Genomic DNA, 24,131 nt, shown 5'->3' on the forward strand with positions numbered 1-24,131 from the left:
CACACGCCCACAGACTCACTTATAAACGCATGCACACAAACACACACATACACACACACACACACACACACACACACATATAAATGCTCACTCATACGCCCACAGGCACACGCACAACTCACACACGCAGCTGTTGGAATTCAGAAGTTCAGCCCACACACTCCACTAAGTTCACAATAAGCCTCTCCAACAGAGATGAGTTATGAGCTCATGGAAGCCATGGAAAGGTGGAAATAAATAAATAAGTATAAATAACAGTGTTTCCCACAGAATTGAATTCTATTTGTGGTGGTAGGATTGCAGAATTAACGTGAATGCAACAGTTTTTAGCAAATTAGCGCAGGGTGGTTATGATGCTAACCAAATTTAAGCACAATTTAGTACAACCTGGAAAATCATTGTGTGGTGGTCAATGTTGATATTGTGGTGGGCCGCCACAAATAAGTCAATGTATGGGAAACACTGAATAAATAGAATAGAATGAGTAGTTGGTGTGTGTGTGTGTGTCCTCCTCCTTTTCCTATCCACCTGTTTGAAAAGCCCTGCTGTCCAGTGCTGGCGATGGTATTGTGTGGAGTTAACTAGACTCCTGCACAAAGTCCCATACCCCAAGATCAGGCCGTCCAGTGTAATCAGTTTCGACAATGCCACTTTGCCTGCGGAATTGGCTCGGGGCTCAGAGCTTGTCGGACTAATTTCGAGCACTTCCCGACTCCTCAAATAACTTTCTCTCTCTCACTCACACACACACACACACGCACACACACACACATCTAAAGATGTAGTGGCCTGTGACCTGCACACGTTAAATATCTGGGGATGCTGGTCGAGGTGTTGGCGACTGGGCTTGAAATTATCATCAAGGTGGAGCTGACCTACATGTCCCATGCACTCACTCACTCTGAAGCGCATTGGCAGATTTTGCATATTAATTTGCGTATAGAAAGTCTTTAAATTGTACTCCCATTTCTCCCAATGAATGAACAATCATTCATTCCAACAACCAGATGCTTGTTTCTTGAAGCCTCTTCTTCTCCTTCTTCTTCTGTTTCTTCTTCTTCTTCTTCTTCTTCTTCTTCTTCTTTTTTTGGGTTTAATTGCAGATTAAACACCATGTGGCGCATTACTGCTAACGGGTTTGATTATGAACATGAAACGGCATGGTACGCTCTGAGGTAGTTCTGAAGAAATCACATGGTTTATCTGAGTAGCCTGGAAAGTCTCTTGAGTAGCAGCTTCTCCAACGTGGAGCAACTCCAACTTTCTTTTTTCTGCTTCTCTATCTCCCGCCCCTCCAAAACTGTGGCCATCTGTAGAGCTAATTTTCTTTGAAGAGATGAGATCCTAATCAGTGAGAGAGCAAGCACACCCTCCCAGAAAAAAAAAAAGAAACGAAAAAAGAAAAAAATGAATTGACAAATTGGGCTTGGTGAGGACTTTGGTGAAAAAAGGAAACTAAGAAGGTAATTAGCCCCCTGCCTTCCACCTCCTGGGCTGAGGTTCAAAGACAGGACGGTCCGCCACCCCACTCCATTCCACTCCCCTTTACGCTGTGTGGAGCTGGAGGAGTGTATGTTGGGTGAGGGTTTCGTTCTGCCACCCCCAAAAAGAGGACGTACTGTATGAAAATGGAACTCAAATGGAGATGGGGGAGGTTACCCTTTGGGAGAAGAATTTCTGTTTTTCTTGAGGCTAGAATTTAGCTCCGTAGCATACTGTGCATGTGCATATTCAGATGCTCTTTCTCGAAGTTAGCTGCGTAGCATACTGTACATGTGCATATTCAGATGCTCTCTCTAGAAGTTAGCTGCATAGGATACATGTGCATATTCAGATGCTCTCTCTAGAAGTTAGCTGCATAGGATACATGTGCATATTCACATGCTCTCTCTAGAAGTTAGCTGCGTAGCATACATGTGCATATTCAGATGCTCTCTCTAGAAGTTAGCTGCATAGGATACATGTGCATATTCACATGCTCTCTCTAGAAGTTAGCTGCGTAGCATACATGTGCATATTCAGATGCTCTCTCTAGAAGTTAGCCGTATAGAATACATGTGCATATGTAGATGCTCTTTCTAGAAGTTAGCTGCGTAGCATACTGTATATGTGCATATTCAGATGCTCTCTCTAGACGTTAGCTGCGTAGCATACTGTACATGTGCATATTCAGATGCTCTCTCTAGAAGTTAGCTGCGTAGCATACTGTACATGTGCATATTCAGATGCTCTCTCTCTCTGAACATGTCCAACTTTCTCAGCCCTCTGAGTGAGACTCTCTCACTCCTTCCAACAGCAGTTGTTACTGCAGAACACACACACACACACACACACACACAGCCTTCTCTGTAATCCATCCCTAGATTTTGTGATGTAGAACACAGAGAGTGCTGTGGTGTTTAGCAGTGACTGCTCCTGGAGTCTCAAGCAAGCTGTGTGTGTCTCTCTGTGTGTGTGTGTGTGTGTGTGTGTGTGTGTGTGTGTGTGTGTGTGTGTCTCTCTGTGTGTGCGTGTGTGTGCGTGAATAGAGAATGGAGGCCGTGCTTGGCTCAGACAGATGAGCGGTTGCTAATGTGAGCTGTCATGTGTTAGCACATCAGCACTGAGACCACCGCTGCTTCTCAGAGCTGTGTGACTCAGACGACATGGCACGGCGGAGGGACTGACCTGATTAACAGATGGGCTCACACATTTTTTTGCACACACAAATACACACTTGTGTTTGTTTGTGTGTGTCTGTGTGTGTGTGAGTGCGCGCATGGATTCTTCATTCTACATTCTCACACAAACACTCGTCAGACAGCTGACGCATTCTCTGCAAGCACACAAACAGACATGCTTGTGGTTTGCGGAGGGACACTTTTATGCACACACATACAAATACACACAAACATACACACAGGGGGAGAGGAATAGTGTGTGATTAGATCCGTTAGACACGTAATTACCTACAAACAAAGAGAAGAAGATTGGAGCTTACACACACACACAAACACACACACACACACACGCACACACCACACACACATGCATACAGACACACAGCCAGAGCAGGCAGCTGGTTGATGAGCCCAGCAGATGTCCTTGTGGTGTCCAGGCTGAGTCCCTGTTCGGTAATGTGCAGGTCAGTTTGGCTGCACTGCAGTGGAGAAGGGGGAGTGGAGAGAAGTCATTACTGCTGGAGAGAGCCTGTCTCACACCTCTCCGCTCCTACTGTCTGTCTGTCTGTCTCGGGCTGAGAGGCTGGACACAGATCCCCATCCATACCCACTTAACCCCGCAGGGAGGGAGAGAGAGAGAGAGAGGGAGAGAGAGAAAAGGAGGAAACGAGAGGAAGAGAGGATATGAGGGACACAGAGAATGAGGGAATGGGGGAGTGAGTGAATGAGTGAGTTGGGGAGGGAGGGTGTGTGTGTGTGTGTGTGTGTGTGTGTGTGTGTGTGTGTGTGTGTGTGAGAAAGCGATAAAGACAGAGAGAGCGAGAGACTGGATATGGGTCTTTTGTGGAGGCTTTGGCACAGGGACAGCCATGTTTCTGTCAAAATCCCTTTTCTGTTTTCATACTCCACACACACACACACACACACACACACACACACACACACATTGCTCAGGGGCTCCGAGTGGATGGAGAAAATGAGGTGAGAGTGATGAAGTCATCACATTCCTTGGTGCCATGTGTGGATTGGTATTAGAGCTGCAAGAAAATTTGCCTGAAACCTGTCGCCTGATGAATCTGGCAGCCCTGATGGAAAGAAATGGTGCTACTACTGTGTGTGTGTGTGTGTGTGTGTGTTGTTATTCCCCCCTCAAATAACCTCATTGCATCCAATTTGTTTTATACAAGCAGTGTTTGGCAGCCCTGTCGTGGCTCAGTGTACACGCCAATCTGCAGTCATTTGATATGATTGGCTTGCTCGCTTGGGGAGCCGGGGAGAGGGAGAACGAGAGAGAAGAACGAGAGAAAGGAGAGACGGAGGGAAGGAAGTGAGAGGTGAGGAAAGTAGTCGGGTGAAAGAGTGAGCGAGGAAGATGGAGAGGGTGAGAAGGGTGGAAGAGAGATGAAAATGAGAGAGAGAGAGAAGTCTGAAAAACTGAAAATAGTTGGCAAAGAACATGAAGAAAAGGTAAAGTTGGAAAGCTTGTACAAGATGGATGGAAATAATGGGATGGGGGGGGGGCGGGGGATGAGGACGGTTGCACAAAGGGGCCAGGCAGAGATAAAGATGAGATTGAGTAAGGATGAATGGATATGAATGAAAACCAGAAAGAAAGAGAAAATGAGACGGAGAGAGATGAAGGGTCAGACCAAGGGAAGAAGGGACTGTCGTGTGTGTGTGTGTGTGTGTGTGTGTGTGTGTGTGTGTGTGTGTGTGTGTGTGTGTGAGAGAGAGAGAGAGAGAATGGTCTGAGTGTGTGGAGAGGAGAGGTAGTTTAAGAGTGCCAGGAGTGAAGACCGAGAGAGAAACTCGAGAGAGAGAGACGGGGGGGGGGGGGGGATGACTGAGGAAAAAGTTGTGCAAAGAGGAGAGAGATTAAATGAGTGAGAGAGAGAGAGATGGGAAGAGAGGAAGAGATGACTGGAGGCAAGTGAGTGAGTGAGTGAGAGATGGAAAGAGAGGAAGAGAAAAGAGATGACTGGAGGCAGGGGAGTGAGACTGAAAGGATGACTAAACTAGAAGAGGTCAGAAGGTAATGGGGGGAATAAGAGTGAAGGAGTGCGAGATGGAGAGAATAATTAGACAGTAGAAGGGAGGAGCGCAGAAGAGAATAGACTCCACTAAGCGCCGCTGCTACAGAGAGATGGATTAGTGCGCCATAGGACACGGTCATCTGTGGAAGAGGGATGGAGAGAGCAACAGAGAGAGGGAGGAGTGAAAGGAGGGCAAGATGGAGAGATGAAAGAGGAGAATGAGTTGCATAACGAGACAGATAAATGGACGGAGAATGAGGGACGACAGAGCGTTGAGCGCCGAACGAGAGAATAATGAAGAGGGACGGAATGGAGAGATTGAGGGATAAGAGGATGAGGAAATGAGACTGGCCTAGTAAGGGAGGATGAACAGAGAGAAAAGGGTAGAAAGTAGAGTTAGTATAAGGGAAAGGAAGGATGGAGGGATGGATGGATGGATGAAAGCAGTGAATGGAGAAGCCAAGGATGTTCTTTCGATACAAATGATGACAAAGGAGGGCTTAGAAGAGAGAAGAGGAGGAGACAAGGAGGAGGAAGAGTTGTCATAAAAGAATGCATGAAGAGGCTGAAGAGAGAGGAGAGGAGAGGAGAGAAGGAAACAAGGCTGATGAGAGAAGAAAGGACAGAAGGAAACAAAGTGGAAGAGGAAAGGAGGACCGAGATGAAATGGGAGGAGGAGAGGGAAAAGAGAGAAGCTGGAGGGAAGAGTGGATGCTTAAAGTAGGAGAGGAAGATGAGGAGAGAAGGAGGAGTAAAGAGGGAGTAAAGGGCAGGTAGGGTGGAGGTCTGGAGTAAAGGGCAGGTAGGGTGGAGGTCTGGAGTAAAGAGGGAGGAAAGGGCAGGTAGGGTGGAGGTCTGGAGTAAAGGACAGGTAGGGTGGAGGTCTGGAGTAAAGGACAGGTAGGGTGGAGGTCTGGAGTAAAGAGGGAGTAAAGGGCTGGTGAGCTGCTGTGGGTATTTTTAGAGTGATTTAGAGCTGCTGTCAATAACCATAATAACCCTGCAGCAAGTCCCCAAAGACAAGAGTTTACACAACACACACACACACACACACACACAAACAAAGACAGACACACACACACACACACACAAACACACACACAACCTTGTTTGTGTCATTTCCCATCTACACGCATGCAAGTACACACACACAAACACACAAACAAACAATGATGCTGTGTATTATAAAACAGTCAGACAAATAACACCTCCAAATTCTAGGGAGTAAAGACCAGTAGCCTAAGCTACTAAGCCTAAGCCTAAAAAGACAGACATGACTTCAGCTTTGGCACACACACACACACACACACACAGACCAGACCTGCCTGTGTGTAAGCATTGGGTAACATAAAGCAAAGGTCCTCAGGCAGTTGGCTCTTTTTTTAAAAAGCTACAAATAGTGAAGCACTGTGTGTGCTGTTGGCCAGTGCTGGGGAGTCACCCTGCTCAGTAAAACACTCGCAAGTGGCAGGAGTCTGGCAAGGCTGGCTCTGGGGATTAGACTGGCGCTTCTTAAAAAGTGTGTGTGTGTGTGTGTGTGTGTGTTCCTTACAATTCTCCAGACAAGGCAGGCAGACCATACAGGGATGCTGCTTAAACGTGTGTGTGTGTGTGTTTAATGCAGTAAGTGGAGTGGATGTGTTGATCTTTATCCTCTCCTACCCAGAGAAAAGTGTCTGTTTCTGTGTATTAGCATCATAGCGGCATACTGCATTAGTCACAGCTGCTGCTGCTGTTGTTCAGCACATCTCTGCTCAGTGTCAAAGGTCATGTTTGCCTGTCATTTAGGGACAGTGAGGAGAGGAGGATTTATAAGCAACCAGTGCAAATGTCAGGAGAGAGAGACAGAAAGAGAGCAAAAGAGAGAGAGAGAGAGATGTTACATCTTACTGTTTCCCTTAATGCTGTCCATGTTCTAAGAGAGAGAGAGAGAGAGAGAGAGAGAGAAAGAAATGGCACAAGTGAGACTGACGAAGAGGCAACAGGGCAAGTGAGGGATTGAGACAAAAGAGAATAGTTGTGAGAGGCTGAGTTAGGAGAAAACTACACATGCATAGGGATGGGAGGATGGAGGGAGTGTGATAGGTGGAGGAAAAAAGAGAATGTGAGAGAGATGGGGACTGTAAGCAAGGGATAGATGGATGGATAGAGTGAGGGACGGAGAGAGAGAAGGACGGAGAGCTAGAGAGAGAGATGTAGCTGTCAGGCCAGTTCTAATGAAGGCTGTGCTCCTGTAATGGCCTCGGCCACCTTATTGAAGGTGAGTGAGAGGTAATCAGAGCCAGAGGACAAGACGGACACACACTCACACATACATACACGCACACACACACACACACACACACACACACACACATTTTCACACACACATTTTCACACACATTCAATAACCAGCTCAACTCTACTCCCCCTATTGCCATGGTTACTGGCTATTACACATGCAGATGTGCGCACACACACACACACACACACAGGCAAGCATAAGTGCTAAACTGTGGCAGATGTGTCTCTGGGGAGCATGCAATGCACCCTGTGAGTTGGTGATGTCACAGGAGGATGCCTCGTTTTCTGCTTTCTGTCAATCCTTTGCCCTTCAGAGCCTCCTACTGGCTGGGGTTGGTAGTGCATGTAGATTATCTGCTATTTGACTAATCAGTTATCTGAATGTGTGGTGTGTATGTTTATGTGTTTATGCAGTCAGATATGGTTTGAGTTGTGTGTGTGTGTGTGTGTGTGTGTGTGTGTGTGTGTGTGTGTGTGTGTGTGTGTGTGTTTGTGCATGTGTGTATGTTGTGTGTATGAATCTGCCCACCCACCCCCCACCCTCCTGAATTAATAGGCCTGCTCCAGCCACATGCTGTATTAATAGAGCTTGTTACACCACAACACATGCTGTAAACCACTGTGTCTTTATGAGAAGGTGTGTGTGTGTGTGTGTGCGCGCCCAACTAAAAAGCAGAGGCAAAGCTGGAAAAATCACTCGCTGCTGCTGGATTTTTACTGCTGTCGATTAATTGAGGCCTTTTATGTGTACAGAAAGCAGTGTCACTGTGTGTCTGGGGGTGTGCGTGCATGTCTGTATGTTTCCTCAGTGATACTCCGGGAAAATAATGGTGTGTGTGTGTCATGGTGAGTCTGTGTGTGTCAGTATGTGTTTATACAGTAAGTGTGTTAACATAAGCTGGTGTCCTCCTGTGTGCAGGTAATTCCCAGATGGGGGCCACCATAGTGGACGCCCTGGACACCCTGTTCATCATGGGCCTCCGCGACGAGTTCAAGGATGGACAGGAGTGGATCGAGCAGAACCTCGACTTCGGAGTGGTGAGTGGCTTTGACCTTGCTGCCATTACACACACACACACACACACACACACACACACACACACACACACACACACACACAATCTACCACCTAGACACACCAGAGCTCTCACTAAAGACCATTATACACATATATACACACACAGACTCTCTCAAACACACACACACCTTGATTCCTCTGTCTCAGTCTTAACATCTAGACACAAACACACACACACACCCACACACACTGACTCCTGTGCCCTCTCCTGCCTCCCCTCTCTCTTTACATATATTCAGCAGACACTTTCATCCTCAGTGTCTGCATGGTGTTCATTACCTTTGTAGTGTGTGGTGTGTGTGTGTGTGTGTGTGTGTGTGTGTGTGTGTGTGTGTGTTCACCACTTGGCCTCTCTCGCTCCTGGTCTCCTCGGTTGCCAGCGTTGCTCCACCGTATTGCATTTACATTCACTTATTCATCACTTTGTCTTTATCTCGGTGGGACAGAGTCACGGCACTTGACCGCTATACGGAGAATTGGACTCGTGACCTTGTGCGGTGTTGAGTGATTCATATCTCTCCCATGGTCACGTCGCCCGTCTTTGGTAACACAGTTATTCATCGAGGAAGACGGTGGACACGGTGCAGAGAGATAGGAACCGCTGACCGTCTGGTTTAGTTGGAGAAGCAGGAGAGAGGGAGAGAGAGGCTCAGCTTCTTTTCGTGTCTTCTGTAGCCATGGACACTCATGTGTCTCCTCAATACCCCCTCTGCGGTCACCTCTCTTTCTTTCTTTCTCTCTTTCTTTCTTTTTTCTTTCTTTCTTTCTTTCTCTTCTCTCTCACCCTCTCCCCTTCTCATCTTCCAGGTGTTAAAGGATGTGGAGAAGAGAATATGAGAGGATCATGAACTATATTTGTCTATACTGTCTACACACACACAGTGGCTAGGAGATGTTGCTGTGATGAGGTGTGTGTGTGTGTGTGTGTGTGTGTTGGGGTGTGGCTTGATGGTTGAGGGCACATGTCTCAGCCATTTTGATGAGTTGGACTGAAATGACTTTGAGCAAACCCACACGCACACGCTCGCTCGCTTGTTTATTCGCTCACAAACACCCTCACATGTGTACACACACATCTCCTCACTCTCATTAACAGACTTCAGAAGTGGTGTGCAAATGAGAGGCCTTAGGTGGTTGACATGAATCAATCAACACTCTTGCATTAAGGGCCACACACACACTCACACTCATGTGCCTCCCCCTGTTCCTTGAGTGCCTATTAATGGAGGCATGTTGTGAATGTGAATGTAGTTTCTCATGTCCTGAACGGCTCCTCAAAACACAGCACCGTACAACACAGCACTGGGTAGCACTGTGTGTCACAGCATGGCACAACACAGCACTGGGTAGCACTGTGTGTCACAGCATGGCACAACACAGCACTTGGTAGCACTGTGTGTCACAGCATAGCACAAGACAACACTGGGTAGCACTGTGTGTCACAGCATAGCACAAGACAACACTGGGTAGCACTGTGTGTCACAGCATGGCACAACACAGCACTTGGTAGCACTGTGTGTCACAGCATAGCACAAGACAACACTGGGTAGCACTGTGTGTCACAGCATAGCACAAGACAACACTGAGTAGCACTGTGTGTCACAGCATGGCACAAGACAACACTGGACAGGACAACATAGCACTGGGTAGCACTGTGTGGTGTCAAAGCACAGCACAGCACAGCATAGCATAATGCAGCATAGGACGGCATAGTGCAACACCGCATAGCACAGTTCATCCCAGTACATCACAGCTTAATGCGTCACGACAGGCCACACCACATCACAGCCCCGTGTCTGAGTGTGTGATGATGATGTTGCGGTGCGCTGTCGCCGGGGCTTCTGGGTAACCTGGGCTGGAGAGGGGCCCAACAGGCGCGTATTGATGTCTGTGGAAATGAGCTTTGACTGATCCATTGTGCAGCGTGGCACTGGGTCGGAATTACTCTGGCACCCACACACCAAATGCTCTCTGGCGCTCTCTCTTTCTATTTATCTGTCTCTCTCTCTTTTCCCTTGCTTTCTCTCTCTCTCTCTCTCTCTCTCTCTCTCTCTCTCTCTCTCTCTCTCTCTGGCTGTCGGCGCGTCTGTCTGCTCTTTACTAAGCTGTGGCTCAGACACTCCAGGGCAATATGCATACGCTTGCGCACACGCACATACACACATGCACACGCACACACACATGATACAGGTGCACACGCACTCACATTCATATACAGACACACACACTGAGCTCACCATGCTTTTCACCCTATGGTGTTATATTGTGACATTGGTGCAAAGTCACACATCAGAAACAGTGAATGTTAGTGCACCAATTACACACACACACACACACACACACACACACACACACACAGGCAACCTGGAGACTTAGCAGGCACCATGGAAACCATCTGGGTCATGCAGTGAGAGCAAGGTGCAGCTGACTGCCTGGAGAGGATAGAGCAGAAAGAAGCTTCCAGGAAAAAAGTCATCTGTCAAAATGTGTGGCGAGAGAACATGCACAATAAAAAAGTGAAGGAGTGAGAGAAAGGAGGAGAGCGAGTGAGTGGAGGAGAGAGCAGGAGTGAAGGTTCCCCCCATCCCTCAGGGGACGTCTGTTTCTCCTCCTCCTGCTGTCCTGCTGTGCTCTACCACTCCAGTCTTTTCCTGTCTGCCTTCTTTTTTCATGCGTGCGTGTGTGTGTGTGTCAGAGCCTACACAGTTTCAACATGTCTCCCTGTTCCTCAGAGCCTGTCTGTAGAGAGCTGGTGTCTCTTGTGCTTTCTTCATCTTTCTTCTCTCTCTCTCTCTATCTCTCTCTCTCTCTCTCTATCTCTCTCTCTCTATCTCTCTCTCATTCTCCCCTTTCTCTCTGAAAACATATGCTACAGTTTCTCAGTCTCTTCTCATTTCATTTTCCAGTGATCATGGCTTCCTCCTTCCTTTATTTGGTCTTTCCCTTCATTTTCTCTCTCTTCTCTTTTTCTGTCCTGTGACTCTCTCTCTCTCCCTCTTGTTTTGTGCGACGGTGATAGGGAGTGTGTATCGTGGTTTTCACTGGAGCACAAGCACCTCTCATCTGCAGCCATCTCTTCTGAGTGTCACCCACAAAGTCTAATTTCAATTCGCGGCCTTCAAGCATCTGAATGTGATTTTATGAGTCTAATGTAGCCGGTACTTGAAAGAGTTGTGCGTCCATTTCACACTGTGATGGGCTGAATGTTTGTGTGCTTGAGTTTGGTTAGTCCTAGTGCCCCCCTCCATATTGTCGCATTCTTTCTCTCCTCTTTTCTCCTGTTCGTATCTCTGCTCCTCTACTGTCTTTTGGATCCCCACCCCTACATCTTTCTTTCCCTGCAATTCACTCACCATTCTGTAGACCTCTCCTGCCACCTCGCTCTCTCTCTCTCTCCTTCTCTCTCCCTCTCTCTCTCTTTCTCTTTCTCCCTCTCTATTTTCCTCCCTCCCTCTCTTTTTCTCCCTCTATTTCCCTCTCCTTTCTTCTCTCCTTCCCTCTCAGACAGACAGACAGACAGACAGACAGACTATCCTGAGCTGCTCCGTTAGAGCAGAGGTTAATTAGGACTCTCAGGCTGAATGTGTGAGTCAAACTGCGACTGCACTGCACTGCCCTGTGATTACCGCTCCGAGAGCAAACCGGCCTCACACCGGCCAGTCGAGGGAGAGATGGGGGCAATTGAGAGAGGGAGGAGAGCGGAAAAGGACGGGAAGGAGAGAGTAAGAGAGTGAGATGGAGGGAGGGAAGGAAGGAGAGAAATAGTGACCAAATGAGGGAGTGAGGTGAGTGGAAAGAGACAGGCCTAAGGAATGAGAGCGAGAGAGGGAGAGAGAGGGAGGGAAATGGTGTCCAAATGAGAGAGAGAGAGAAGTGAGAGGGAGGGAAATGGTGTCCAAATGAGAGAGAGAGAGAGAGAGGGAGAGAGAGGGAGGGAAATGGTGTCCAAATGAGAGAGAGAGAGAGAGAGAGGGAGAGAGAGGGAGGGAAATGGTGTCCAAATGAGAGAGAGAGAGAGAGAGAGAGAGAGAGAGGGAGGGAAATGGTGTCCAAATGAGAGAGAGAGAGGGAGAGAGAGAGGGAGAGAGAGAGAGAGAGGTGGGAGGGGAGAAAAATGAGAGAAAAAATCCAAGCCAAAAGAGCAAGAGGAAAAGAGAGAGAGAAGGGGGAGATGAGATGGGAGAGCAGGAATGAGAGTGAGGGAGGGAGGGGGGATGAGATGGGAGAGCAGGAATGAGAGTGAGGGAGGGAGGGGGAGGGAGAGAGTGAGCGGGTGAAAAGGTGCGGGGGATGTGAGGAGCGGAGTGTGTGGAGGAGAAGTGCCGTGGCCCTGCTGGCCTCACTGCTTCCCGAGGTGCGAGCCTTTGGGAAGAGTTTCTCCATAATTAACCTCCGGAGTCAGCGCCCTCTATTACTGTGTGTGTGTGTGCATGTGTGTGTGATAAACAAGGACTACGAAGGGACAGTGAAAGAGCGAAAAGAGGTTGACCTTTTGTTCTGCAATTTGTTTTTCGAAGGCAGCTTGCGGTCGTTTTGTGGTCACTCAAAAGTTCCAATCTCGTAAAGCGGTCCCCTTGACTTCCTCCATCTTTCCCTCTCCCTCTCTGTCTCTCTCTCTCTCTCTCTCTCTCTTTCCCCTTCCCTCTCTATTTCTCTCTGTTGCTCTCATCCTCCCCTCCATGTAGGCGCTGTAGAACAGGCTATATGATGAGATCTCCGTCTAGACTTACTGCGGTTTGTTCAGTGTCCAGGCCTTGTTGTGAACTGTGGCAACCTTTGGCTCCTTTTAAGGCTAAAGAAAGGCTAAGGCTTCTCGCGCTGTGTGTGTGTGCGTGTGTGTGTGCGTGTGCGCTTTTGTGTTTAGTGTATCTCCACAACTGCCTTCTGTACTACCCACTAGGGGTGTAACGGTACACAGAAGTCACGGCTCGGTTCGGACATCACAGTACGAGTTCGGTACAATGGAGGGAAAAGCAAAACAAAAATGCAGAATACAATTTTTTTTTTTTTATTGTGCATGTCTCAGGCTGTACCCTAGTCCTACCACCTAGTGTCATATAGTCTCTCCCCTGAGCTATCTGCAACAGCCTGAAGTGTGCAAGATGTTAACAGTAGGCTACAATAAGTAGGCCTACCCAGACTCCATCTGTAACTTGTAAACAAAATAAGACAATCAGCTATAAAACTGAAAATAGGCCTACAACATCTCTTATTTCTGAAAGTGCAAATTACATAGAATAATTATTTTAAATCCACTTAAGCAAGACCTTCAATATCCGTGTTTAGTTGTGGAAGGGTCTACAATTTGCTTCAATATTTTCCAATGTGTGTACAGTAATAATCTACTAACTGTGAAAATATCACACTATTTTTCCTTCTTTAAAAAAATGAAATTGCTCATTTCATTTCATAAACAGACTACAACTAGAAGTCACGTGACTTTACCCTTTGATGTTAACTCACCGTAGCATGATTTGTTTATTAGCCCGGTTAGTGTTGACACGTTCTTTTACTGTCTATGCACTTAACACTGCCAGCTCCTCATGTGAGAAGTTACAAGTTACCCTAACATAAAGGTATTTACGACGCGATTTACATAGCTTTCTGTCATTAAGAAATCATTGTAAGCCATAGGTTTTGGCCCTATTTGTATGTGTAAAGGCTGGTGAAGCGCAGGGGAAGTTTTTTTTTTTCTCTCTCGTTTCAGTTATTGGCAGCCTACATCATCTGGGTGATGGCGTGGATGTGTAGCATGTTCGATGTATTTCCACTCACATAACGTTACCCAACAACTGCTGAACACCGCCGACACACAGTTTCATCTTATCTGGCTGACTGACTCGACCGACGACCTGACAAAAAAATGACAAGCGCCAATCAGAGCTTTAGAGCTAAGGCGAGGCTACAGATTAGCGTTAGTGTCGCTAAAGAACTCTCGTATTTAACAGTAATTATTACATTAATTAATCCGCACGCGAGTTTTTTGTATTTTTATACCGTGTATTCTCCGTGTAAATTCATGCACCGAACCGTGACGCCCGTACCATTTCGGTTCAATACGAATACATGTACCATTACACCCCTACTACCCACTTATTTAGTCCTGACAGTGGAAATATGGGCCTCAGACCGCACGCTTAGAGGCCATATTAAAGACATTACTCTTAGTCTAGTTAATCTGGAGTCTGAATGTGTGTGTTTGTGTGTGTGTGTGTGAGAGAGAGCGAGAGAGAGAGGGATAGTAGGGAGACTGATGAGTCCACTTATGAAAGGGAGATTCAGTATAGATGAGAGAGAGAGGTAAAGAATAAAGAGATGGTCAGGGAGAGAGAGAGAGAGAGGGGGGTGGAGTGTTAAAGGGTAAGGAGATGGAGGGGGAGAGACTGAAGAGAGAGAGGTAAAGAGATGGAGAGAGTGAGGGATAGAGTGGTAAAGGGTAAAGAGGTAGAGAGAGAGAGAGTTAAAGGGTAAAGAGATGGAGAGAGAGAGAGAGAGAGAGTTAAAGGGTAAAGAGATGGAGAAAGTGAGGGAGGGTAGCAGAGAGGTAAGGCAGCAGTGTGTCTGGTTCCTGTGCCGCTAATGAATGATTAAGAGGCTGCCATGTTCACTTCTCTGAGTACTGTTAGAGCAGTCGTCCACCACTTATCACCCCCATATACACCACACCCTCTCCTCTCCTACCCTGCCCTGCCCATATACATTCTGCTCACATATTTACACCCCCTCTCCTACCCAGCCAATATATACTGCTCACATATATATACCCCCTCTCCTCTCCTACCCTGCCCATATACATATTGCTCACATATATATACCCCCCCCCTCTCCTACCCTGCCCATATACATATTGCTCACATATATACCCACCCCCTCTCCTACCCTGCCCATATACATATTGCTCACATATATGCCCCCCCCCTCTCCTCTCCTACCCTGCCCATATACATATTGCTCACATATATACCCCCTCTCCTACCCTGCCCATATACATATTGCTCACATATATGCCCCCCCTCTCCTCTCCTACCCTGTCCATTTACATATTGCTCACATATATGCCCCCTCTCTCCTACCCTGCCCATATACATATTGCTCACATATATGCCCCCCTCTCCTCTCCTACCCTGACCATTTACATATTGCTCACATATATGCCCCCCCTCTCCTACCCTGCTCATATACATATTGCTCACATATATGCCCCCCCTCTCCTACCCTGTCCATATACATATTGCTCACATATATACCCCCCCCCTCTCCTACCCTGCCCATATACATATTGCTCACATATATGCCCCCCTCTCCTCTCCTACCCTGCCCATATACATATTGCTCACATATATACCCCCCCTCCTACCCTGCCCATATACATATTGCTCACATATATACCCCGTCTCTCTCCCCTTCTCTCTCCCTCTCAGCACATCCCATCTGTCTCCCTCCCTTTTCTCTCTCTTCATCTCTCCTTGCCCCCCCCCCCTCTTTTCGCTTTTGCTCTTTCATCACACCCCAACTCCACCCCCCTGCTCTCTGTCCCCCTGTTCTCTCTCTCCCTCCATCTATCCCTTTCTTAAAACATTCCATTTTTCCTCCCTCTTTTTCTCTCCTTTCTCTCCTTGCCTCTTTCTCCTGGTGTCTATTCTGTCTCTCTCTTCCTCTCTGTAGCCCTCTTCTCTCATCCCTCTTTTCCCTGCTTGTCCTCTCAGGCCTTTACCTAGTTTCCATCCTTCCTTCCTCTCCTTCTGTTGTGATGAATGACCTCTGACCTCTGTCTGGATTAGTCACCCTAGTTAACCTGTTCAGATATTTAAAGCCGGTTAGCAATACTGCCGCCTCTACGGATACTGCATCGGAATTAAGACGTCAGACCTGACACACACACACACACACATACATGTTGCCCATCAGACACAAACACACACAAGGTACACACATAGCATACATTGCTTACACACATGCACACATACACATGCAATCCCTGTTTCAGCACACACATGCATTAGACACACACACACACACCTGAATTAATACACCTGGCAGGCGTAATGCAGTATGCATCGTACCTATGGGGATTAAGTGGAATTAATGCGTAGGGCTGAAGTCCTCTAAGTGATTTTGAGAGGAGCGGAACGTCGCTTAATAACGCTGATTGGAGCTGACGTTGAGGAATGGGGTCCATTTAAAAGCGCCGGCCGCAGCTCTCCAGCAGCTGTGGGCTTTTCATAAAGCTCATCTAACAACAGACTGGTGTTCAAAGCAGGCTCCTGTAAGATGCCATGTTATTACAGAGTGTGATTGGGTGTATGGGTTTGCTTTTCAAGTCGGCAAGATTGGTTTTAATGCATATGATTTGGCATGTGTATGTTTTAGAAAGTCTGTGTAAGTGTGTGTGTGTTTGACAACAAAATACTGCATTTCTGCAAGTCAATTTGCTGCCAAATTACTCCGGTGCTTTCTGTTGCTCACATACACATCAAACAAAGAGTGTGTGTGTGTCTCTGTCTGTTTGTCTGTGTGAGTGTGTGTGTGTGTGTGTGTGTGTTACCTCTAAATGGCTTAGTGACAATGTAGTGCAGTGTGTCTATCCTTAATGGCTATGAGAAAGGTAGGTGTGTGTGTGTGTGTGTGTGTGTGTGTGAAAGGGCAAACTCTGGTGATGGATGATGACGAGGCTTTATGTGCTCTCAGTGCCCGTCCATCAGAGTGGGAACAGGAGTGACAGAACTGCCCTACGCACACACACACACACACACACACACACACACACACACACACAGTCCAGTGTAGCATTCTGCTGTAGATTTTACCTTTTATGTGCACCCTCACTGCACTTAATAATCAATGTCAGTCTTGAGGTGAAATGAGAGGCTTTAAAAGGAGAGCGCTTGGAGATCACACACACACACACACACACACACACACACATTTCTATTGGTCTCCAGGGATTGGTGTGTTGGGTGGGTGTTGTAATCTTAGATGCGTTTGTGTGCTGTGTGTTTTGCTCTTCTAGTATAAATATTTATGTTGCCTCCTTTCTTCCAGAATGCAGAAGTGTCCGTGTTTGAGGTCAACATCCGCTTCATCGGAGGACTGTTGGCTGCATACTATCTGTCTGGACAGGAGGTAAGAACACATCTGTGTGTGTGTGTGTGTGTGTGTGTGTGTGCTACACTAGTGACGATACCAAAATTAATGTTTCGATACCGATACCAAGAATTGCTTTTTAAAAAATGTATTTGATTTGGGGGCCCCACCACCTTGATCTAATCATCAGTAATATTGAATATACTGTAGTGTGATCATTCACACCAATGGCCATCCCAGATTCTGCTTGACTCTCTCCACACAAACACACATGGAAAATGATGGCTTATGTCATATTTCATATATTCTGCATAATTACTAGTAAATATATTTAGCAATTTAAAAACTATTCTAAAACTATAACTATTTTTAAACTATTACACTTAGGCATATCTTTAATGTGGTGTGTAGGTCTAATTGAGTGCACATTGGTGATGTGTAGGTGTAATTGAGTGCCTGTCACGGTTTTAGTCTAGTGGATAAAAGTTGCACATACAGTGGGGATAATAAGTATTTGAACCCATGCTGAAGTTGACTAAAAAGAGGAATATAAAAGAATCTGTTAGAAATGGATCTTAATGCCTAAATTTTAAAAAATTAGTAAAAAGAACACCAATTTTAGTGAATGAAGAATGTATCGTAAATAAATGTTCTTCCTTAAAATACAGGGGTAATAAGTTTTTGACTCCTATGTTAAATTCCCATAGAGGCAGGCAGATTTTTTACTTTTAGAGGCCACTTATTTCATGGATCCAGGATACTATGCATCCTGATAAAGTCCCCTTGGCCTTTGGAATGAAAATAGCCCCAGATCACCACATACCCTTCACCATACCTAGAGATTTGCATGGTGTATTTTTCAGTTAGCCTATTAGCTGGTTCGATTTGCATTGAACTCAATGAACATCAAACCAGCTAATAGACTTAACAAAAAAAAAATAATATAGCCTATTATTATGTGTTACCATAGCATCACTTGTACTAGCAGCTATGTCTCGCTGTTTATAGCACGACAGCTGCGTTTAGGCTACGTGTGTGTGAGGAGAAATGACTCACAGCCATAGGTTAGGGGAGGAGGCGCTAGAAGCATGCCTTGTGCACACTCATGTTACTTCAAAAGAACACGGTCATTCTCAAAAGTATCGATACTAATAAAATTAGCCATTGTGACATTTTTAATTTCAGGGTATTGCGATACTTTTGTAGTATCGGTGCACCGTGCAACACTACTCAACACAACAACAACTTGCATTGATACAGCACATTAAGGCCCCCAATGGGCTTTACAGGAGGTACCTCACTAACCACCACCAATGTGTAGCACCCAGCTGAGTGATGCATGTCAGCCATTTTGCACCAGAACGCTTTCCACACACCATCTTAAGGTGAACAGTAAGGGAATGAATGAAGAAGCCAATTACACTGGGAGATGATTAAGGGGATTTAGCCAGGACACTGGGGGACCCCCCACTCTTTGCGATAAGTGCCATTGGATCTTTCATGACCACAGTGACTCAGAACCTCAGTTTAATGTCTCATTTGAAGAATAGTATCTCCTACAGCACCGTGTCCCCATCACTGGAGCAGCTACTGATCTCAAAAACTACCGTCCCATCTCCAACCTGCCATTTATTTCCAAACTCCTTGAGCGCACTGTAGCCACACAACTCCAAGAACACCTGACTGCTCATGCCCTATGGGAAAGAGTTTCAGTCTGGTTTTAGGGCTCAGCACAGCACTGAGACGTCCCTGGTCAAGGTCACAAATGACCTACTCCTTGCGGCTGAAACAGGCCATGTCAGCATTTTATTACTGCTGGACCTTACAGCTGCCTTCGACACGGTCTGTCACAACACACTGCTCACCAGGTTGGAAACACTTGGGTATTACTGGCACTCCACTCTCCTGGTTTAGGTCATATCTCACAGCTAGGGAACAGTTTGTCTCCATAGGTCATTTCAGGTCCAAATCTATATTCACACTAAGCCCTCCCACACACACACACACACCCTCCCTCCAATCTGGTCACCTGTCTCAATGCCATAAGCAACTGGATGACACAAAACTTTCTCAAATTAAACCATGACAAGACAGAAGCCATACTCATTGCCACACCATCTGTACTGAAAAAGCTGGAACAATCACAGTTATCCATCCCTGGTTACTTCACCACCACTACCTCTGAAGTCTAAAACCTTGTTGTCATAATTGACTCTACCCTTTCCTTTGACTCTCACATCAAATACATCACTAAAACAGCCTTCTTCCACCTCAAAAACATTTCTAAACTCTGCCCGTCCCTTAACCCCACCACTGCTGAGACACTCATTCATGCTTTCATAACCTCTAGACTTGACTACTGTAGTGCCATGCTCTTTGTTGTCTCAGCAAAGAGATTAGAGAGGCTACAATACAAAATTCCTCTGCAAGAGTTCTCACCCGTACCAGGCCCTGGCAACATATCACTCCCACCCTCCATCAACTACACTGGCTCCCTGTACAATATCGTATTCAATTCAAAATCATCCTTCTTGTCTTCAAAGCACAACATAATCTTGCACCATCTTATCTTTCAAGCCTCCTGACCCCTTACCAAGGAACTCCCTCCCACTTGCACTACGTCAAAGCACTTCCCTTTCCAGCTTTAAATCCATGTTAAAAACTCACCTTTTCACTCTTGCTTTTCCTTCCTACTCATAACCATGCCTCCTCCATCCCACTTGCTCCTCTTACTGTTTTATTTTATTTTATTCTACTTTTGTTGGCAATGTCTGTCTTCTGCTGAATGTATAGTGTGTTTTACTAAGTGTACTGTCTATTTGTACTGTCCCTGTATATGTTGCTTTTATGTCTATGTTGTCTTTTATACTGCTACTCTATGCTACTCTTATGTCTGTATCCTTTTCTCTTATTGTACAGTGTCCTTGGGTGACTTGAAAGGCGCTTTAAATAAAATGTATTATTATTATTATTATTATTATTATTATTATTACTGCACTGGGGCATTGGGGGCATTTTTTGGCCAGAGGGAAGAGTGCCACCTACTAGCCACCCACGCACCACGCAACTTTGTTTTCCAAGGAGATCTCCCATCCAAGTTCTAACCAAGCACACATCTGCTTAGCTTCAGTTATAGTTATTCAGCAGAGACAGGGTATCCGTTGCCACTCACACACCAAACCCATGTATTTGCTCACTTTTGTCTTATTCTGTGTTGCACATTTGACCGCTCTAGCTCTTTTTCACTGTCACACACACACACACACCGAATAATTTCATGCCCCTTCTGTCCTGCCACTCAAGTCCCTGACAAAGCTGCTCAGTACAGTCTGTAACTCTACGCCTGATGGATGAGATGCCATCAGTCCTTAGTCCCGCAGGAGGACACACACCTCCACTGCGTGCGTGCGTGCGTGCGTGCGTGTGTGAGAGAGAGAGAGAAAGAAAGAGTGAGAAAGTACTGTTACTGTGAATGGATGTATGTATGGCCCTGTGTCCTTGTCTGTGCAATGTTATTTGTAGGCCCTCAGGTTATCTGTATCCCATACACACACACTCACACACACACTCATATGCCCCCTCCTCACCCCATCCATGATGGATGATGTTTACTCCGCCATCTAGTTCTCTTCTTTCTCCTTCATCCTCTCCTTCCTTTTCCTCTTCCTCTCCTCAACTTTTGTTTTCCCTCATCATATCTGCGATATCTGCCCCCCCTCTTTCTCCCTCTCTCTCTGTTCCCCCTCTTTCTCCCTCTTTCTCCCTCTCTCTCTGTTCCCCCTCTTTCTCCCTCTCTCTCCCTCTCTCTGTTTCCCCCTCTTTCTTCCTCTCCGTCTCTCTTCTCTCCCCTTATCCTTTCCCCTCCTCCTTCAGTGTTTTTTCAGAGACAAAGAGTAGCACACACACACACACACACACACACACACACACACACACACACACACACACACACACACACACACACACACACAGACGGTCACCTCTGATAAACACCTCATCAGCGTCGACCACAAATTCATTATCTCCAACTGTCGCCGTGGGGACGTGTCCTCAAGGGGTTGATAAGGAGGGGAGGGCAGTATTGGAGCCGGGGACATCAGATAATGACACGAGTTCAACAAGGCTGCACAATCAGCAGAGAGAGAGAGAGAGAGAGAAATAGAGAGAGGGAGGGAGAGAGAACAGGAGCCAAAGAGAGATGGAGGGAAGTCTGGTGAAGGACAAATGAATTGAAAGAGAGGAAGAGAGTGAAAGATTGAGCGAGGGACAGGGAGGGGAGGAGGGAAGGAGAAGAGGATTGGATTGTTGGTGGGCGAGTGATGACAAGACTGATAGGACGCGAGACACTGATATCTTTTCCTGCTTCATTTCATTTGCTCTCTTCATCTGCATACGCATACTTTAGAGAGAGAGAGGGGGGGGGGGGGGGGTTGGGAGCAGAGTGGGTGTGTGTTTGCATGTGTAAGTAAGAGAGAGAGAGAGTGAGTGTGTTTTTCTGTGTGTGTGTGTAAGAAACGAAAGTATGTCTGCTTGTGTGTGTGTGTGTGTCAGAGAGAGAGAGAGAGTCTGTGTCTGTGTGTGCGCTACACTCTTTCCTTTGGTTGTAGCAGAGAGCGAGAGAGGGAGATCCATCTTTTGGCTGTCAGACTGAGGCGTGCTTCACTCTGTCTGCCCATGTCAAACACAGAGCCATCAAACCAGCCGCAGCACCACCGCTAACTGCCAACAGGCCGACACACCTGAGCCAACCCCCGCACCATGCCCGACAGACAGGAAGAGACAGAGAGAAACAGACACCAGCTTTTAAGCATGGATTTGACAGTAGGCCTATCTAGATACAAAGACAGGCCGACTCCAGACAGACAGACAGACAGAGAAAGACGGGCAGACAGACAGACAGACAGACAGTCAGTGAAAGACGGACAGACAGGCAATGAAGGAGAGACACACGGAGATGCTGACAGACAGGTGAACAGGAGCAGTGATGGGCAGGAGTCCAGACAGAGCCACGCCCTCTTGTTTGTTGTGGCAGCCTGGGAGGCAAACATGATGAATGCACACTCAACCAGACATGTGGACTCGAGTCACATGACTTGGACTCGAGTCAGACTCGAGTCATGATTTTAATGACTTCAGACTCGACTTGATAAAATTCGGCATGACTTGCGACTCGACTTGGACTTGAATACTATTCACTCGAGACTTGACTCGGACTTTGCCTCTTTAACTTGTAATGACTTGACAGGTCTCGAGTCAAAAAATGAATTTCCTGATCGTGGACCAGTCACCCCAGAGATGCTTTCACCTCGCAACGAAAAAAACAAAATACACATAGTGGACACAAACAGGCAGAGCACAGTGATCAGTGCTGCTGTTACCACCACGCATCACGCACTGTGTGTAGGGCACCAAGAGACAGAGGAAGGACCAATAATAAATAAATATTAGCTTTACTGCAAACTGATTTGCATTTTTGTTAGAGAACGTTTACAATGTCAAAATGTATCAACAGCATGTTACATAACGATGATCCAACTTGAACGTATGCTAGCGGCCTACTCCATTTAATTGAGAACGCATCTCAGCGCGCACAAAAGGGATAGAAACGTGGGCCTATGAAGGGAAATCATGAAGGAAACAAAGACTAGATTAGAGGAAATTGTGGATTTATCTGGTACTCACTACTGTTATAAACTGTGAGAGCCAGGGCACTTTGACAGGCTGCAAATGGACAAGAATATGAAGAGTTGTCTTTGCTTTTGTGTAATGGAACTGGTGAGTCTTGAAGTCTTCAATTCGTTTACATGAAGCACATGATATTATGCCGATTGAAACATATTCCACGTAGCTAGGTGGCTACTGGCTATACCAGGCTCATAATTCACTTTTAATTGCAAACAGAAAATGTCTAGCAAGCATCATGTCATTACATGCTTTTATTTCCAAAGGAATGAAAGCTGTTTGTGCCAACTTAATATCATGCGTATCGTTGTTAATATTGTGCTATACATGTGGCACAAACAATGTTTGAGTTTGTGGACTAGCCATAGCTATATTTGAATGGAGCTGGTAAAAAAACATCATTAGGAGAACGTGTGGACAGTGGCACACAATGGGCTTAAAGTGACACTGCACCTTTTACAAATGAGTTAAACAGCATCACATGTATAGTATGTAAGAAATGAATACTTTAAAACAAAATTACTTTGTCATTATTATCCTTTAAATAAATAGTGTTTTACTTTTACCTTTGTGGTTACTCAGTAATATTGTGATTTATGCTCTATTTAATATGCCATATAAGAAGCTTTAGTCTTTAGTGAGAAAATGTACTTTTTAATCGCAATTAATATAGATTAATTCATTTCAAAATATGAGATTAATTAGTTCTTTTTTTAATCGTTTGACAGCCCTAATAAAAACGTAAAATATTTAACCGCAGCAATTTACTAATGTAGCCTATGTGACGATTCGTCTCGTCACCATTTATTGTAATCATCAACCATGACCTTGGCTTCCCTTATGAGTCGCCACTGGCAGACAGCCTAATAAATTGATTGCAGGCAAATCTGTGGCCTAGCACAGTGAAATGCCATCAGTCAAATTATTACTCATCCTTACAGTGGACAACCGCAATTTGGAAAAACAATATATATTTGCTGCTATGAGTGTCTTGTAGCTATCCGTTTCGTACAGATTACTCAGGTATGCTCATGCGTATATTACACAGGTATGCGCATGCATATATCGTAAAAGATTTCAAGACAAAACCATTGAACATATTTTAATCTGTATTTATAAAAAAAATTACTGTAGATTAGATTGATGTGTTAAAATTATGATCGATAGTCTAATAATGGCATTATTAAGTGAAGAGCACCTGATGACTTGTTCAGGACTTGAAAAAGATTGGGACTTGGACTTAGACTCGACTTGGCTTTGAGGTGACTTGGACTTGGACTCGACTTGCCCTTCTCTGTATTTACTTGGGAC

General features: G+C 45.9%; 1 protein-coding gene across 1 annotated transcript in view; it reads left to right on the forward strand.

The window, feature by feature from the left end:
* man1a2 (mannosidase, alpha, class 1A, member 2) overlaps positions 1-24,131 on the forward strand; it is a 109,544-nt gene that overhangs the window by 51,876 nt on the left and 33,537 nt on the right. The window contains exons 5-6 of the mRNA XM_042078319.1: positions 7,896-8,014; positions 17,097-17,177. Of these exons, the coding sequence (XP_041934253.1) occupies positions 7,896-8,014; positions 17,097-17,177 (200 nt within the window). The remainder of the gene's footprint in view (positions 1-7,895; positions 8,015-17,096; positions 17,178-24,131) is intronic.

This window comes from Alosa sapidissima, chromosome 2 (assembly GCF_018492685.1).
Source record: "Alosa sapidissima isolate fAloSap1 chromosome 2, fAloSap1.pri, whole genome shotgun sequence".
In the NCBI taxonomy this organism is placed as follows: domain Eukaryota; kingdom Metazoa; phylum Chordata; class Actinopteri; order Clupeiformes; family Clupeidae; genus Alosa; species Alosa sapidissima.